Source organism: Equus caballus, chromosome 28 (genome assembly GCF_041296265.1).
Source record: "Equus caballus isolate H_3958 breed thoroughbred chromosome 28, TB-T2T, whole genome shotgun sequence".
Taxonomy (NCBI): Eukaryota; Metazoa; Chordata; class Mammalia; order Perissodactyla; family Equidae; genus Equus; species Equus caballus.
The window spans coordinates 39,158,907-39,176,801 of NC_091711.1; the positions used below are offsets into that span (position 1 = coordinate 39,158,907).

The following is a 17,895-nucleotide window of genomic DNA, read 5'->3' on the forward strand; positions in this document are numbered from 1 at the left end:
CTGACTGCCCCCCTGGACAGAAGACTGGAACGTAAGGACATGGAAGAAATGGTCAAGGAGCCTGCCACATCCAGGTAGAGGAAGGAGAGCAAGGAAGCCTGCCAGAAACCAGGGTGGTCCCTGCCCGCCTCTGCCCGCAGATGGAGGTGGCCCTGTCCGGGGCAGGGAGGGCTGTCCGCACCTGTCTGACCAGCTGCTTCTTCTTCTCCTCACTCTGCTCGTCGCGGCCCTGCAGGTCCCGCTCGAACTGGGCCTTCATGGCCTGCAGGTTCACCTCCAGCCGCAGCTTGGCGTCCTCGGTGGCCTGCAGCTCGTCCTCCAGCTCCTCCAGCTGGGTCTTCATCTCCTCCACCTGCTGCTCCAGGGCCCGCTTGGACTTCTCCAGCTCGTGGACCTGCCACCCGAGGGAACCCGAGTCAGGAGCAGAGAGACGAGGGGTCCCAAGGTCCAGGCCTCCGTGCCCACTCAATCCCTGATCCCCCATGATGTCCCCACCAGGCTCCCTCCCGAGCACCAGCCGGGCTCCACACTCACACTCTTGCCGACGTCGTCCTTGGAGCTCATGAGATCCTCCATCTCCGTGCGGAACTGCTTGTTGAGCCGCTCCAGCTCCGCCTTCTGCTCCATGGCTTCCTCCAGGGCCCGGGCCAGCGACAGCGCCTTGGTCTCCTTCTCACGCGCCTCCGCCTCAGCCCGGTCACGCTCCTCGGCATACTTGGCGGAGATGGTCTTCTCCTCGGCCAGGAGCTGGGATAGGTGGGCACCATGAGGCTCAAGCAACGGGCTCTTAGAAAGCACTCAGAGCCTGCTGACCTCAGGCAGGCAGAGCATCCGGACCAAACTCTCTGAGGAATAAGGGTCCCAGGTGCTGGGTCTCGGGGTGGGGGTGGGGGTGGGGGGGCCAGAGGGTGTCCAGGCTGACAAGTGCTGTCCAGCACATCCTTCATAACCAGATGAAGGCAGAGGTCACCTCTTTCACCACATTTTATAGTCTTTGTCTTTATCACTTAATAATAATGATCCTTTATGATACAGTGCCCCTTCTGTGAGAACCCACAGGAGACGTCACCGTCAGAATCTGGAAAGGCTTTGGTTTTCCTAAATGACTGGCTGGTACTTGCCTTGAAAAGAATGTGAATCTGGCTGCTTAGAAGCCCAAAGCCCATTTGTGGCCCTCCTCTAAAGCCAGCTTAAATGCCCCTGGCATCCATCCTCTGAGCGGCCCACCTTCAGCTGGATCTTACTTTCCCACTTTCAACTCCCTTTGCACCAATACCTCATTTCTTCCACAGACCTATTTCCTAAAGGACCAGACAGTAAATGCTTTAGCCTCTGCAGGCCACGGTCTCTGTAGCAATGACTCAAGTCTGCTACGATGGCACAGCCAGCCAAAGCCAACAGCTAATGAAGGAATGGAGCTGAGTCCTGCACACCCGGCAGTGGGCTGCACTTGGCCAGTGTGCTGACCCCTGATTTATTCTATCTTTCTACCCCACTCCATTGTCTGTGTCTCTATAAGCTGCCTCAGATCTTTTAGAATGAAGAAGAGATATGAACACGTAAATAAAAATCGAAATGATAATAAAATAGGTTTGTGACAAAAAATTTGAAAAATATAAGAATCCAGAAAGGGGGAAGCTCGCTTGTATACCTAACATATGAAGATGCCCTGTTCCAAGCACTTTCTTTCCAGGCCCCTCAACGAGCAGGAAACCGAGAGGCACTTCTGAGCGCCTGGCCCCTGGCGGCCTCCTCCCCAGCTGGGTGAGGAGGTGGTGCCAGGAGTGGCCTTTGCCTGAGGCCGTGGCATCTGCGGAACAGAGGAAACGAGGTCCAGGCCGACACACACACCTGGTCGAACTTCTTCTGCTTCTTCTCCAGGTTGGAGACGCTCTGCCGCTGGTGGTCCAAGTCCACGAGCAGGTCATCTAGCTCCTGCTGCAGCCGGGTCTTGGTCTTCTCCAGCTTGTCGTAGGCGGCCACCTTCTCTTCGTAGCGCTGGGTCAGCCCCTCCAGGTCCTTCTGGAGCTTCCTCTTGGCTTCTTCTGCAGTCTCCAGGCACCCGACACCGTCCTCCACCTTCTTCTTCATGTCGCTCACCTGGACAGGAGCAAGGAGTGAAGAGACACGCAGGATGGCACCTGTCCAGGTAACAGCCGGGAGCTGGCCTACTACCCCGTGAACGGAGGGCCAGGGAGCCCACCCAGTTATGGAGACCTCCCTCTTCCACTGGGGCGAGAGAAATGGCGTTTCGGCAGAGGGCACCCGCCTAGCGTGTGGAACCCAGGGGAAGGCCGACCCTGGAAGCTAACCCCCACAGGTCAGCTTTGGAAGGTCTCTCAGTAGCGACTTGCGAAGCCTCTTGTTTCACAAAGACTGGGGCCCAGAGAGGGGAGCCTCCTCCATTTCCCTCCCCAGGCAGCAGGGCTGGGGCCCTGTCAGGAGGTTTGTCTGCTGGAGGCAGGAGGACCACAGGGACCCATCCTGCAGCCCCTCCCTGCACCTGGACATAGAGCTGCCACCACGTGCACGTGCTGGCTCCCCCACCCAGACTGGGGAACACCCTGCGCACCCACCCCGAGCTGCTGCGGATCTTCTGGCCTGGAACAGCGAAGTCCCAAGACAAGAACTAGAACAGGGCTCTTGGTCTATTTCTGGCCGTGGACCCTCTGATAGTCTAGAGAAGACTATGAACTCCTCCTCATAACAACATTTTATCGTTACTAACATTAATATTTTTAATATTTATATTAATTTTAACTTAACATATTAGCACATTAATATTGATAACTTACTATTAACAATATTAATGAAGTCAAATGTATAGTAAACTAACATAGGCAACAGCAGCTGCCAGGTATGTTTTAAGCTCTGGTCCAGCAGCCCATGTGCTTCCTTATCAGCACATCGAACGGCAGGCTCCTAAGTGGTGAGGAGCGATGACATCCCCACGGCCCCACCACACCTCGGACGTGGTGTTTCTAAAGACCAAGGCCACGGGCACTGCAGCTGCCACGTGGCCTGCGTTCACAAAGGACGGAAATGCTCAATGTCGGCTAGAGGTCAGTGAAAGAAAGATGTTCCATCTCCTCCACCCAAGTTCACGGACCCCTGGATTCTATCTGGGGGCCCCAGGCTTGAGCCCTGGTCTGGAGAGAGAGGGCAGGAGCTCCCCGAGAAAGGGCACCCAGCTCGGGGCAGGGGTGTGCCTCCAGCATCCAGTAGGGCACCCTGCTGGAAGCTCCTCAGCCTGCAGAATCCAACCACAGTTTCCCTGAGCCGCCTGGGCGGCCTGGGGCATCTCGTGAGGGAGCCCGCATCGAACCTGGGCATGGAGGGTGGCAATCTGCTTCTCGAGGTTCCGCTTGGCCTCCTCCTCCTCCTCCAGCTGCTCCTTGAACGAGTTCTTCTCGTCCTCCATCTGCTTCAGCTTGGTGCTCAGGCTTAGCTTCTGCCGGTTCTCCTCCTGCAGCAGCTCCTACTCCGAGGACAAGAGGGATGCAGGGGCTCAGAAGGCGCAGCATCAGGACCAGTCCCTCTGATTCAGGGGACAGCCAGTAAAGACCTGGTGGGGAGCTGGGAGGACCCAGAGACCCCGTGGAAGCAGGGGAGGATGGGTAATCAGATGAGCTCTGTGGCGGAAGCAGAGGCCTGGCAGCTAAAGCCGTGTGGGCACAGGGTCCTCCCAGGAAAGGTCCACCTGCAGGGACCCATTGCCACACTCACCTGCGTGTCCTGCAGCTGGGACTCCAGAGCAGAGAAATCCTTGGTGAGCTTGCTGGACTTGCTGTCAGACTGGGTGAGAAGACCTGTCACGTTGTCCAGCTCAACCTGCACAGGGACAGGAGAGAAGAGGATGATGAGCTCGACCATGGCTGCTCCGGCCCCACCTCGGCTCTTCCAGGCAAAGCTGGGCCTGAGTCACAGGCTGAACCCTGAAGGCCTCACTGAGGAGCCAGTTTGAGGCGAGAGAGAAAACGTGGCCGAGGAGCTGCTGAAGGGACCACCGCCCAGGCCCGGGTCCCAGCGGGGGCCTCACCTGCAGCTTGGAGACCTTGTCGGCCAGCTCCGTGCGCACTCGCTCTCCCTCGTTGAACTTCACCTGCAGCTCCTGCAGCTGCGCCTCCACCCGCTTGCGCTTGTGCTCTGAGTCTCCCTTGCCCTGCAGCAGGGCCTTCACCTCGTTGGCCAGCTCCCCCCGCTCGTTCTCCAGGGTCTGCTTGGCCTTCTCGAGGTTGGCCTTCACCTGGTGGGGAAGAAAGCCAGACGTGAAGGGGCATCCATGACAAGACGCTGGTCTTTCCAACATCGTTGGGAGAGATGGTGGATCCAGAATCCGCTGCCTCTGCAGCAAGGAGGAGGTGGGGCAAGTTCAGGGGACAGCATGTTAGCAAGAGGCTTGCATCCCGAAGCCCCGGCTGACCTGTGCTCACTGCTCACCTGTGTGTGGCACCTAGCACGTGTCCTCTCCTCAAAGGACCTTGGCTTCCCCACATCTAAACCAAGCCCCGCCCAGCATCGCTCGCTGGGTAGTGATCGCTCGAGTCTAAGGTGTTATCAGTGCTGATATTATGATTTTAGTGCTAATATTATAGAATGAGGGAAATCAACTGTTCATAGTTAGACTTTCAGTAAAGCCTCTTTGAAATTTGATGTTCACAGAAATACTGTAAAGTTCTTCCAAAACCTATAAAGCGGTGTTTACAGAATAAAAGTGACCATCCTATTCTAGTCCGCACTGAGCCCGGCCACAGGGTCATGGGTAAGGTCAAGGGTGAACTGGACCCTGTATGAATGTGAAGGGGTGCTGGGTAAAAACAGCCACAGGACAAGGAAAGGGTTCAACCTGCGTAGAACCGGGTGGAAGCTGAAGGGAGACGGATGGACAAGGCATGTTCCTAAGAATATTGTATAGGCTGCCATGAGGAAGAGCCTCTGACTTCTCGGGCTGCCACCAAGAGTGGCTACGAGCTGGACGCCACAGGAGGCAAGACCTGTCCTGTTAAGGAACTGACCAGCCACCAGCTGCCCAGCCAAGAAACCAGCTGGGATTACCATCCCAAGGGTTTTCGCACGAAAACACCAGTTGACCACTTGTTGGGGGTGTTCTAGAGAGGACCCAGCTTCAGAAAAGGGACCATAAGGCCTCTGAAAGGCAGTTTCAGGGTCACGCCAATTCCTTAGAGCTTTCTGGTCTGGCAGGGTATTGACTACTACAAATGATAACAATTCCTGAACAATTTTTGAGCCCTATCTATCACAGTGTTTACACGTTCTCAGCTCTCTCATATTAGCATATGAGACAGACCTATCATCAGCCTCCTTTACAGATGGGGAAACTGAGGCACAGAGGTACCCATCTGCCCAAGTCACACAGCTGCTAAGGGCTGGAGCCTGGACTCTGACACAGGCAGTCTGGTGCTGGAGCCGCTCAGCTCTGCACGGCTGGCCCAGAGAGGCAGACATTCTCTCTGAGAACTGGCCCCGCTCACAACGGTGGAGTGTCACAGAGCCAGTCCCAAGCTCACGCACCCGCTTCGTCTGCTCCAGCTGCTCCGCCAGCTCCTCCACGGCCTGCGAGTGCTTCTGCCTCATCTCCTGGATCTGGGCCTCGTGGGTCTTGGCCTCCTCCTCAAGGGTCTTCTTCAGGATGTTCACTTCCTGTTCACGTTTGGACCTGGAGAGAAACGTCCTCAGAATGGAGGCTGGGGACGTTGGAGCGATGCGGCCCCCGGGGCTCTTCCCTGGCTGCAAAGAGGGGCCAGCAAGGGCAGTGGCCGCCTGGCAGCCTTTCTGACCACTGGCCTCCCTCCTCAGCTGTGCATCCTATAGCCCAGGCTCAAAAGACACACTTTGTAGAAGCTTCTGTACCCTTTCGGCCTTAAAGCCCGCCCTTGCCTCACCCAAACTCCAAGCTGTCTGGTACACGATAAGGCCATCGGCTTGTGTGCAGAGGCCTGGGGTCCACCCCTCCCAGGCCACCGTCTCCCTTTCCCTGCATCCCCACCACAATCCTCAGTGACTTGGCTGTTGGTCCCATGGCACACCTGAGCTCCTGCTGGGCAGCGGTGGAATCCAGAGTGTCCTCCAACTCTGTTTTCAGAGCCTCCAGCTCTTCCCCGAGGTCCCGTTTCTGCTTCTCAGCTTTATTCCTAGAAGCACGCTCAGATTCCAGATCTTCCTGGAGTTCAGAAATCTGAGATTCCAGCTCCCGGATCTTCTTTAGGGCCATGTTCTTCTGGGCGGCTTCTTCCTCCACCCTACCAAAGAGACCAACAACGTCAGGATAAGACCGTTTTCACCTTCAGAGAACAGAATTTGCAGAAGAGGCTTTGAAGAAGTGCAGCCAAAGCCACTTCTGGCAGTCATAATCATTGCCCTTAGGAGCTCCCCTCAGCAAAAACAATATCTATTTGAGGCATCCAGAAGATTTAAGGGTAACACCACTTTGAGAATTGGAAAACATCAGAGAAGAATCACTTCATTTTCCAAATTAAGATTCAGTGCTTTAAACATAAAAAATAATTCAAATGTTAAGTTTTAAAAAAAGGGAAATAAAACGCTACAACCCATAATGACTGCAACTAAGTAAAAATACAAACGTGCTGTGGACTTAGTGATAATGATGTGTCAGTGCAGGTTCATCAGTTGTAACATGTGCCACTCGTGTGGAAGATGTTGACAGCAGGGGAGGCTGTGAGTGTGGGGACAGAGGATTTATGGGAATTCTCTGCACTGTCTGCTCAATTTTGCTGTGAATCTGAAACTGCTAAAAGATAGTCTGGTTTTTTTTTTCCAAAAAGCATGGCTGTAGCTATGAAATTAAAAAAGGAAAAGGAAAGGAGAGGATTGTTGTGGTTGGGTGACAGAGTGGTGGGTGTCTTTTTTTGACAAATGACAAAGAAGCCTTAGACTGTGCCTTTACCAAACAGGAAATGTTTTGCAGTGAAATGGCTTCCAAGACAACAGCAGAGCGAATGCTCACAGCTCACTAATGTACCAAGAAGCACAGGAGGAAGCTGGCATCAGGCTGGCACTGGCCACCTGGCCACGGGCTGATGCTCTGACTCTCACCTGGCCAGGGCAGCCTGGAGCTCCTCCTCTTTCTTAGCCAGTTGCATCTTGAGCTCGGCGATCTGAGCCTGGAGCTCGGCGATCTGGTCGTTGAGGTCTGTGGAGTCTCCCTCCAGCTTCCGGCGGGTCTTTTCCAGCTCCTGACGCTGCTTCTCCTCTCTTCGGAGGCGCTCTGAGAAAGGAGGACGAGGAGATGCCAAAAGAGCCCTCAGTGGCCACAGACTTTTCTTTGTTTTTAATTCTTACATAAAATATCAAACGTTTGTTATAAATCATGTCAGATTTAAAGGATCATGATACAGACTTTCATACTCAACTCCAGATGATGAAGAAGGACATCACCATGAGCAGCCACGTCCTGTGTCTCTCCAACCCTGCCCGCTGACCTTCTGTGCCAGGGGACCTACTTTCCTAAAGTTTGTGTTCATAATTCCCTTGCTTTCCTTTAAGGCTGCACCATGTGTGTCTCCCTAAAAAATGCAATGTTTAGCTTTGCACGAATCTCAACTTATATAAGGGACCAGTCTTGTATGAATTCTACAGAGACAGCAGAACAGGGTCAGGGTCCAGGATCTGGCTTTACAATTCTGCTATGACGTCACTTAGGTACTCCTGAACATTCCTGCGCCTCATCTGAATAACAAGGACAAAGGACAACCTACTCCGTTAGGTTGTTGTGAGGCTCAAATGCGTTAATATCTGAGAGCACTGAGAAAGGTGCCTGGCCCAGTGTGTGCTCAGTAAGGGGTAGCGACTTTTATTCCTTGACCGGCCCTTGTCGCTCGATATTAATGATCTCGAGATTTAGCAAGTTAAACATCATTGGAACTGATCCACTAGGACTTCCGTTTCTTATTCCATGATGTGAATACACCACAACTTATCTATCCGTTCTACAGCTGCAGGCACTTGGGTTGTGTTCGCTGTGTGCACTCGTGAACAACGCTGCGGTGAGCGTCTTGCCCATGACTCCCAGTGCACGGGGATGAGAGCACTGGGTCACAGATACACAGAGCTTCAACCTCAGGAGGCAACGCCAGATTGCTCTCCAAAGCTTTCTACCGAGTGTGTGTGTATTCTGACTGTTCTCCATCTTTTTTGACACTTGTCAGCATCAACATTTACGTTTGCCCCTTCAGGGGGTGTCACTCCTAGAACTCCTGAACGATTGAGTCTTTCAGACTATTCCCAAGGGAGGGAGGGAGCCTGTGGGAAGAGATCTCTGTGTCAGGATGTCCCTACCCTTGACGACCTGACTCACCTCATCCTGTCCACATGTGAGGGGGTAGGGGGCGCTGTGAAACCAAGCTGGGAAAATCCACCCAGTGGATTTTCATCAGCCTGGATGGTTGTGGCCCTGCGTTCGGTGGGCATAGACAACTGCCCTGGACACACTGGGCTGCCCCACGTCTCTGCAGGAGGAGCAGTGGTTTCTGGCACAAGCTCTGAGCACCCACTGAGTTCTGGCCCTTCTCCTCCTCCCCCGGAGTCCACTCCTCTCAAGGCCCAGTGGGGAGGGGTCGTCAGGCAGCCACAGACCTGTGCTCCTACCCCATCCTCCTCACTGCCACAGATCCCCGGGGCACAGGGGGACTGTCACCCTGCCCCAAGTTAAGCAACGGCCTCTCACAGTATCTGTCTAGCATTTTATAGTACCCGTGGTGTGTCCCCACACGTTATTTAGTTTAGTCCTTACAAACACCCTTTCACCATGTCTTAGAGGTGAGAGAAACTGGAACTCACAGAGATTAAGTAACAGGTGCAACATGACACAGCCAGTAAGTGGCAGACTGAGGGTCACACCCACAGCCTCTTAGGAAGTCCCAGAGCTTGTGAAACACGTGGCGCCAAGAGAGAAATGCCAAGCTGTCCTCTGAATATGCTTCACTTGGAGCAACGTCCCTCCCCCAAATGTAAGTGCCACTGCTTGGCGGCCCAGAGTCCCTTAGGGACCGGACTCTGTCCCCTAGGCCTTAAGGGCAGTGGCTGGGTGCTGGACGCTCTGAGCCTCGCCTGTCAGAGCGAGCGTGAGACCCACCAGGCACGCCTGCTGCTGGCAGTGAGGCCCAGGCTGGCCCCGGAGCTGTGGTCCCCTGGGGTTCCCGTGTCAGACGGTGCCCGTCCACCCCCTCTCACCCTCCAGGTCAGTGATCATGGCCTCGTGCTTGTTCTTGAGCTTGGCCAGGCTCTTCGATTTCTCCTCCTCTTCTGTGAGGTTGGTGGTGAACTCAGCTATTCTGTCTTCCAGCAACTTCTTCTCCTGGGGGTGGAGGGTGGGTCAGACTCAGTGTTAGTTGAGCACAGAACGCTTTAGCTCCCTTCAAAGCCTGACTTGCCCAGAGACTAAGGACTGAATGGAGGGACAGGCCCTTAAATGCTTCATTCATTAGGATTCTCGAGATCAAAGGGGCACCTCTGACAGGTCACTAGCTCCCCTGAAACCGCTGGATCAGCTTCCTGATCTTCCTCCCTGGACCTGTGTCCCCCATTTGGGCTTCCAGGCGGCAGGTAGTGTCAGTGAGGGAACATAGGCATGAGGGTGCCACCTTCTCCATGCAGTGCCCTTGTTCACCAAGTGGGCTCTGAACCCCCTGCTCTCCTCATTTTCTGTGTTGTGTGGCTACCACTGGTGTCCCAATCAGTATGCTCCCCCTACAGCCACCATAATAAACAGGTCCATCACTCAGCATGAGCATCTTGCTCCCTTCATTAGAGTCCCAGGCAAGCATCCTGCTGTTTCAGGCCCCACCCCACCCTCTGGGGACCGAGGACAGTGTTCTGACCCTGTCCTTCCTTCTCCTCTAGCACGAGTCCCAGGTTTTATCTGCTCGCTGGCAGATGCTGACGTGCCCACACCCCCCAGTGACTGATGTGCAACGCCACACGGGGCTGCACGCTACAGACGCTTGGGTCTCAAAGCTTGTGAAGAGCTCTACTGAGGAGAAACATCAAACCCTTCCCTTGGGCCCCACTCAGTCGTGAGAAACATCCCTTCAAACACAACCCTGGCCCCAGAGGCCAGGAGAGACCCATGAGGAAGACCCGCTACTGAGCAGAAGCCACAGCGCTGCCGTCGGAGAGGCGGGCAGCCGCAGCCCTGCACTGAGTCACGCGCCCCCCGTGGCCACGGCCCAGCTCTGCCCTCCCTCGGCAGCCCCCGCGCCTCACCTTGGCCAGTTTGCAGTTCTGGTCTTCCAAGATGATCTGGTCCTCCTCCAGCTTCTTCAGCTTGGCCTCGGTGGTCACCTTCTCCAGCTGCAGCTTCTGGCGGGCACTCTCCTCCTCCTCCAGCTGCTCCTCCAGTTCCTACCACGGAGCCAGGGAGAGCATGAGGGCTGCCGGCCCCCCGAGCCCGGGGCAGGGCTGAGACGCGGCCCGACCCCCACCTGGGACCACATATTGAAAACTGGTATATGGCGACAAGAATCTCGCTCTAGCTATGTGGTCGCCTGTTCTGAGGGGCTTCCTTAGCAAGCTTCCCGCTGCTGACGCGGGCAGAAAGCAGAGCTGACGGCCCACGCTCCTCAGACCAGCCCGAGCGAGGACAGAGGGAGGGAAACGAAATTGGCTTCGATGCTCAACTGGGCAGCGCTCAGAGATGGAGTCACACAAGGAGAAAGCCTCTCCAAGGCTGCCCCCGGGGGACAAGAGGGCGAGGAGCTGGCCTGCAGTGGCTTCTGAGCTCTGCGTTCCCTCCAGGTTTTGTCAGTGCCCCTCCCCGCGCCCAGCCCCCCGACCCCAGGTCTGGAGTCCAGCCCCGCCCTCCCCCACCACGGGGAAGGGGGGCACCTGGATGTTCTGTTGCATTTTCTTCTTCTCCGCCTGCAGATGCTGGCAGCGCTCCTCCTCCTCTTCCACCCTGGCTTCCAGGTCGTGGCAAATCTCCTCCAGCTCCTGCTTCTTGGCCGTCAGGCGAGCCCGGAGCTCCTCGGCCTCGGCACACAGTTCTGTTTCTGCCTGGAGCTGCTCCTGCAGCTGCAGCTTCTCCGCCATGAGCTGCAAGGAAAACGCAGAAAATGCAAGCTCTGCGCAACCTCCTCGAGCCACTCCAGGACAGATGCTCTCCAGTTCAGGCTTCCAGAGGGAGAGGCCCAGGCTGAAACGACCAGTTTCCATCTTGAGAATGCTCAAGCTCCCAGGCACTTTTTTTTTTTTTGCTGAGGAAGATTCACCCTGTGCTAATACCTGTACCACTCTTCCTCTGTTTTGAATGTGGGTCACCACCACAGCATGGCCACCTACGAGTGGTATAGGTCCACACCGGGGAACTGAACCCAGCGTGCCAAAAAGGAGCACACCAAACTTAATCACAAGGCCACTGGGCTGGCCCCCTCAGGCACTTTCTGAACATCATGTCCCTCTGTCCTTCACTGCTGCTCCAGGAGCTGCATACACTGATCCTGAGGAAACAGGCTCAGAGAGGTTAAATACTGGAGCTGGGCCTGAACCCAACCCTCATGAGCTTCCCATCCCATCAGGCAGCCTCCCTACATCACATCCCTATGTGATAACACCAAATGGGGCCTACAGAGACTAACACTGTTCCTGCAGTTAAAGGTAAAAACATCTCCTCAAACTCCACACACGCCTTGCCTGCTGATGGCCAGCAGGCGGCAGCACTGGGAGCAGCTGCGCTAGCCGGGGGAGCGGGCCAGCTCAGACGCCCACCTGGGACTGCAGCGTCTCCATCTCCGTGAGCCTGTTCTCAGCGGCCAGCTGCTTCTCTCGGACCTTCACCAGCTCCTCCTCCTTGGCGATCATCTCCTCCTCCTGTCGGCTCACCTGCAGCAGCGGCTTGACCTAGGAGAGGAGGCGGAGGCTGAAGACGCCTGTCCCGGCCCACAGCCACGAGGCTTCCCTCCACCTGCGGAAACGCAGCTCACGAGAGCCAGGGGCAAATAGGCACGCTGTGCGGAGGAGGTGCTAACGGTACAAGCTTTCCAGAAATCAATGTGGTGCGTGCCACAATTCCATCTCAGGGAAAACATCCCTACTATGTACATGAAGATGTTCACAAGAGCATTTCTTTAATAGTGAAAAATTAAGAATGAGCTAAAGATCCATCGCTGGAAAAGTAGCCAGATAAATTATGAAATATCTCCAGGGAACAGCATGCTGACTTTTTAAAAAAATGATGCTTATGAAGGCATTTTAAATGGAAAATGCAAAATGTAAGACTGTTTATACAAGTCGGAGCTCCGCTTTGTAAGAATGTATATGGCTTACACAGTGGAGATTCAAAGGGAGTGAAAAAAAGAGAGTAGGGATAAGTATTGAAACATCTACTCGATGCTGGCTCGCGGTTGAAGGAATCGCGGGCGAATTTTCTTTTTTATGGTTTTTTGTGAGTCTTAACTTTTTGCAACTGCCACAAATTATTTATTACACACGAAAGCAGGTTGAAGCACTCTGATAACTGCGGGGTTTTTAGAGGCTGGGCGGGCCCGTCCAGCGGCGCGCAGACTCCGCCCGCCCGCCCGCGTCTTCCCGGCCGCCCGCCCGCGGGACCCACCTTGGTGAAGAGCCTCCACCACTGCCAGTTGCGCAGCTTGAGGTAGGCGGCGCAGTTCCGCTGCAGGACCTTCATGGCCGTCAGCTGCTGCTGCCGCTTGGCGAAGGCCCTGCGGGGCGAGGGGAAGTTAAGGCCAGGGCAGACCCCCGAGCGCACGGCCCCGAGCGCGCCCCGGGCGCGCTTCCGGGGGAACCCACCCTGCCTGGGGCCCCACTGGACAGAAGCGTAGGGAAGGAGGCTGGCCTCGGGGTGAGTCCTGTGGGTGACCTTGCAGAGGGTGACGAGGGCCCAGGTCACCAGACCACCCCCTCCTTCACTAAGGGGCGAGAGAGTTCGTGGTTTAGTTGTGAACTAAATAGAACCAACGAAGCCTGATCGCTGGTCATAAGTCCACCTGTTGACTTCAGCTTCCCACCCTCATGCCACCCACTGAGGGCTTTGTCTGGTGAGAGAATGTCAGCAACTGACGTCCTGCAAAAGGTGGGCTATAAGGTGTCGGCAGGAGGGCTTCTGAATAAAGGCAGGCTCCGTTTGTCCCACAACCATGGACCCAAGCTCCACCCCGCAGCGTTCATAGCTTGCTTGTGCTGGAACACACATCCCCGAGCACAGATACAAGTGCTCAGGGGACTAACGTGCAGCTGCCACATGCACTGTCCTGCAGCAGGTGCGCCCCTGACTCTCGAAGGGGCTGCTCTGGACTCAAAGCCTCCTCCTCTGGGAGCATGGGGAACTGTGGAGATAGCCAGGCTCTGGTTGTCACCCCCACACAAGGGACACAGTGAGGAACACTGGTGAGCAGGAGCTTTGAGGGCAGGCAAATTTAAGCACAGTCACCCCCTTCCTACCCGGTCACTGTAAACCTCAGGCAGACATCCAGGAAACAGAGGAGCAGGCAGAGCGACATGGGCCTCCCTCGGGCAGACACCTGACCAGCATTAGTGCCCCAGCCCACAGCTTCCTAAGTGTTCTTATGCAATGGGAGAGCTCAGAGGGCCTGAGCGTGGGGCAGGCTGGGCGGGGACGGTGTCTCCGGGGACTCACTTTCTGGCCAGGTAGCCCCTGCAGCAGGCCTGGAAGCCGATGATGACGTCAGTGATCTTCAGGTCCCGCTCCTCCTCCAGATGGGCCAGCACCCCAGCCCGGAAGAAGACCTTGCTCTGGCCGATGCGGTACAGGTTGCTGTCCAGCTCCAAGGCTTTGATCTAGACAGCGGAAAGCAGGCCATTTACTGCGTGCCACCACGCGGCTCTCGCAGCCATGCCCGGAACCTGCCTCAGCCGGGTGAAGGGCCTGGAGACGCGGTTCAGTCCTGGAGAGGCTGTCAGCCAGCTGCTGCTTCTCGGCGGGCTGCCTTTTACCCGGTGCCAGAGAGAGTGGGGCTCAGGGGGATGCTGGGAAGAGGGACAAGTGGGTGCCAGTACGGGGCAGGGTGACAAGTCAGACTTGCAGAGAAACACAGAACCTTGGCATTCAAGGGACTTTAAGTGTCCTCTCTTCCTTCCACCTCCCACCTCTGAATACTGGAATCACGTTCTCAACGCCCAGTTGGGCCACCTTCTGACCAGAGGTTGCTGAGCGTCGTCATCATCATCTTCGCTAACATCAGCACACACTCCAGATCAGGACAGGCCCAGAATCGAACACTAACTAGGGGACCCCAGCCCTTAACCTCTAGGAGCCCACATTGCCTCAGCTGTAAAATGGGAATCATGTTTTCTTTAATTAAAAAAAGTTAAACAAAGCAAATAATAGTGCCTCTTCCATAGTGGAGCCGTGGGAATTGAACAAGGGGACGCACGGAAAGTGCTCAGCGCAGGGTCAAGCAGGTGATGAGCGCTGAGTATATCTAAGCCGTCATCATTATTACTGAGCAGCATCAGTCTTCCCTTGTGAAGCCCAAGGACAAGGGCATGCATGGCTGGCTGTCTGGCTGTCTGTCTGTCTGTCTGTCTGCCAGCCTGGGAGAGAAGGGATTTAGAACAAGCTCCCAAAAGGCAGAGGCTTGAATAGGTAGGTGGGATCTGGGGGACCCCCGGCGCCCACAAATGGCCTTGGCAGACCTGGAAGAGGCCCCAGGAGGAGAGGGGAGGGAGGTGGAGCCAACATGAGCATCTCCCCTCCCTGCAGAGCAGAGCTGGGTGGGGGATCTGCCTGTGTCTGAAGGAGGGACACCCCTCACCTGGCCAGCAACCAGCCTGGAGAAAGTGTGGCCTAGACAGCAGCTGGAGGCACACCTCCGTCCTCCACGCCTCCTCTCCCATCGCTTCCTCTCCCACCAGCTGATAAGCATCGGCAAGCGGGGAACTGCATCTTCTCCCTCCTCTTTTCCAGCCTCAATCTCCTATCACTTAACGCAGTGCTCTGCACATACTCAGTGCTGAAGTTTTTTCTTCCCTCTTCTCTTTCCTCCCACCAGCCCAGCCTCTCTCCTGACTCTTTGGAAAGAATGCAAAGTAAAGAAAACCAGGGGCAGTGGCTGCTTCTCTTGGACCCATCAGAAACAAGACGATGCCTGCAGAGCAGAAAAGTGACCAGGGTGGGATACAGCCCTAGCTCGGCCACTGAGGCACCCCAGGGCCTTCATTCATTCAAGCAGAGTTCGGAGCACCCCCTGCACGCCAAGCACTGCTCGAGAGCTGGGGGAAGAGGGGAAAGTTCCAGAAGCATGGACTCTGGGGCTTTGGGCCAGCCACAGTGTGCTGGGACTGCTGCCCTCGTGGAGCACTGCCCTGCCAACCACACTGGGCAAGAAGATCAAAGGAGACGTGAGCAAAAAATGTGCCCCAAAGGAGAGAGACTGTCTCACCTCAGAGCCCTGCCACGTGGCAGCTCTAGTCTCCCCACCACCTGGTCCCACACGCCATCCCTGAACATCCGAGGGCTGGGAAGGCTGCCACTCAGGGTGCCCGGCAGAAGCAGAACTGGCACACCGGAGGGACAACAGGGCTCATGCATGAACTGATCTAAAGGGCACCATCCAGCCACACAGGCACCGGCCAGGTGGGTGCACACCAGCCAAAGGTCCAGCCAACCAGAGGGAGGCGGAGACGGCAGCTCCACTCACCATGAGCACACAGGCCTGCTTGCCGTCCATGAAGCCCTTGGGAATGGAATTTGGTGTCAGGATCTCGTATCTGAGGAAGAAAAGAGAAGCCAGGTCAATTTACCCCTTGTCTCAATTCTTCGGGGCTTAGAACATACTGAGAGATGAGGATCATCCTGACAATGTAGCAGACGTAAAATTCTTCCCACAAAGCGTCCTAAGGAAGGAATGCACTCAGCAAATCCCGCCCTGCTCTTTCCCTAGGCTGAACGACACAGAAAGGCTCAGAGTTTTCCATAAAGCGAATGGAAACTCACATTGGACTGTTTCATCACTCAAGCGGGAGCTTTAGTTGGGCTTACTAATTGCTAATTGCCCAGTATCTGCATCTGTAACCCCGGAAGGCCATGCTCATCTCTTCTAGAGCTGCTGCAGGGAACTGCTAATAAACAGGATGGTCTAAGTGGAGGCAGCTTCATGAGAGCAACTGGCATTAAGCACGGTCATTAGGCAAAGAGGACAGTGTCACTAATGACCCTCCGTGCACACACAGCAAGAAGCTGCAGTGTTCTGTGACTTCCATCTCCATAAAGCTCCTTTAACACCCAAGTCTCTGGCTGATCCGTTTTTAATTTCTTTTCATAGCTCCTCAGCCTGCAGCAAACAGCCCCAGGCCCCCACAATCACTAGGAGTGAAAGTCAACAAGACAACTTTCGTTTCAGTAACAAAATAGGGATATCCCTTCTCACGTAGAGGGTAGCACGGAGAAGGACCGTGTAAGGAGCTGGCCAGACCTCGGCTCCACCTCAGTGAAGGCCCCTCTGCGGAGCAGCAGGCCCCCGGGCCGGGAGAGGCGGCTGCAGGCCCTGACTCACCTCTGCCGGAACTCCTGGAAGACCACTCGGTTGGGGAAGCCTTGGCGGCAGATCCGGATGCCCTCAAGGACCCCGTTGCAGCGCAGCTGGTCAAGCACCAGATGGGGGTCCAGTTTGCCAGCCTAGGGAAGGAAGCACACGTATGTGGCCTTGGTTCTGTGTCGAGGTACTGACGGAGAAAGGTCGGACGGGCCCCTCCAGACTCAACAAGGCAAAAGACCCAGGAGTCACTGCAGCCCACGGGTTCTGACAGCTAAGTTACAGGATCCAGGTCTGGCAGAGATGACGTCACCAAGTGGGAGAGCCGGCTGCAAACTAGCCTTTCTCCTAACAGCACTGTGAGCCCGCACAGGGGCTTCACCGCAGGCTGTGTGTGTGCCGTGCGGGGAGGAACCGTTTCTGCTCGGGGAGGCAGACAAGGGCTCAATGTCCTGCACGTGTGCCCGGGCCATGCCACGCCACGCCACGCCACCAAGAAGCCTCACCTTCTTCTCATGGTTGGGGATGATACAGCGGACGAAGTTGGGGTTGGTGTTCCTCAGCGTGGCCATCAGCTTGGCCAGCTGCTCCTTGTAGAGCTGCCCCACGGTGCGGAACATGCCCTTCCGTGTCTTGAAGGCCCCGGGCAGCGCCGTCTCTGACATGCCGGCCACCTGGTCCAGGCCGATGATGCGGTCCACTGCAGAGACCACACAGGAGCACATCAATACCCAGCAGTCCCAGCGGGGGTGGAGAGGCAGGAAGGAGACAGACATGTGGACAGAAAGAGGTGAGACTACAGAACAGCGGGACCCCTTCTGCTTGGAGTCCACACACAGGGCTAAGATTCTCTCCAAATGCTGAGCACACTGGCCCTTGTGAGTAGGAAGCAGAAAGGGGGAAACTGCAGAGCCACGAAGCCTTGTCTCTCTTGGGGAGCGGTCCTTCAGTAACTCTGTCCACGTCACCTTTCTTCAGCCCTCTCTGGAACCTCCTACTGCCAAAGAGACACCATAAAGCTGATAACGTATTCTGGAATAGTGAGCCTCACTATCCACTAGCCTGGCTCTGAGGAGGAACTAAACGACTCACAGGATCCCGTAGTCCTGTGGTCCCAGATGGAAAAAAAACAGTGTCCTGAATTCACACTGACCTTGACCTCAGAGCCCAGGGTTAGGAGTCAGAGGGTGGGGGCTCTAAAGCTACTCTGCATCGCCCACAAGACTCTGGGTGACTCCCTATCTGGAACCCTCCCGCACAGAACTCTCTAAATCAGGGACCCAGGCATCGCCTGGTGGTGTGAGAAGTAGAGAGTTCCGAAGATTCACAGCGACAATGATTATTCCAAAGTCTGGGGACCCCTCCACGCTCCCGCGTCTCGCCTTGTCTCCTACTCACGGGTCTTTAC

General features: G+C 55.7%; 1 protein-coding gene across 4 annotated transcripts in view; it reads right to left on the reverse strand.

The window, feature by feature from the left end:
- MYH9 (myosin heavy chain 9) overlaps positions 1–17,895 on the reverse strand; it is a 91,214-nt gene that overhangs the window by 7,348 nt on the left and 65,971 nt on the right. For all 4 annotated transcript variants that reach the window (XM_023631247.2, XM_070253958.1, XM_070253960.1 and 1 more), the window contains exons 16-33: positions 16,994–17,187; positions 16,509–16,630; positions 15,654–15,723; positions 13,631–13,791; positions 12,587–12,695; positions 11,743–11,874; positions 10,864–11,070; positions 10,243–10,380; positions 9,211–9,334; positions 7,075–7,246; positions 6,048–6,260; positions 5,533–5,677; positions 4,040–4,246; positions 3,727–3,831; positions 3,326–3,478; positions 1,852–2,100; positions 535–747; positions 182–394 (exon numbers count right to left, since the gene is read on the reverse strand). In XM_023631247.2, coding sequence (XP_023487015.1) covers positions 182–394; positions 535–747; positions 1,852–2,100; positions 3,326–3,478; positions 3,727–3,831; positions 4,040–4,246; positions 5,533–5,677; positions 6,048–6,260; positions 7,075–7,246; positions 9,211–9,334; positions 10,243–10,380; positions 10,864–11,070; positions 11,743–11,874; positions 12,587–12,695; positions 13,631–13,791; positions 15,654–15,723; positions 16,509–16,630; positions 16,994–17,187 — 2,927 coding nt within the window. The remainder of the gene's footprint in view (positions 1–181; positions 395–534; positions 748–1,851; positions 2,101–3,325; positions 3,479–3,726; positions 3,832–4,039; positions 4,247–5,532; positions 5,678–6,047; positions 6,261–7,074; positions 7,247–9,210; positions 9,335–10,242; positions 10,381–10,863; positions 11,071–11,742; positions 11,875–12,586; positions 12,696–13,630; positions 13,792–15,653; positions 15,724–16,508; positions 16,631–16,993; positions 17,188–17,895) is intronic.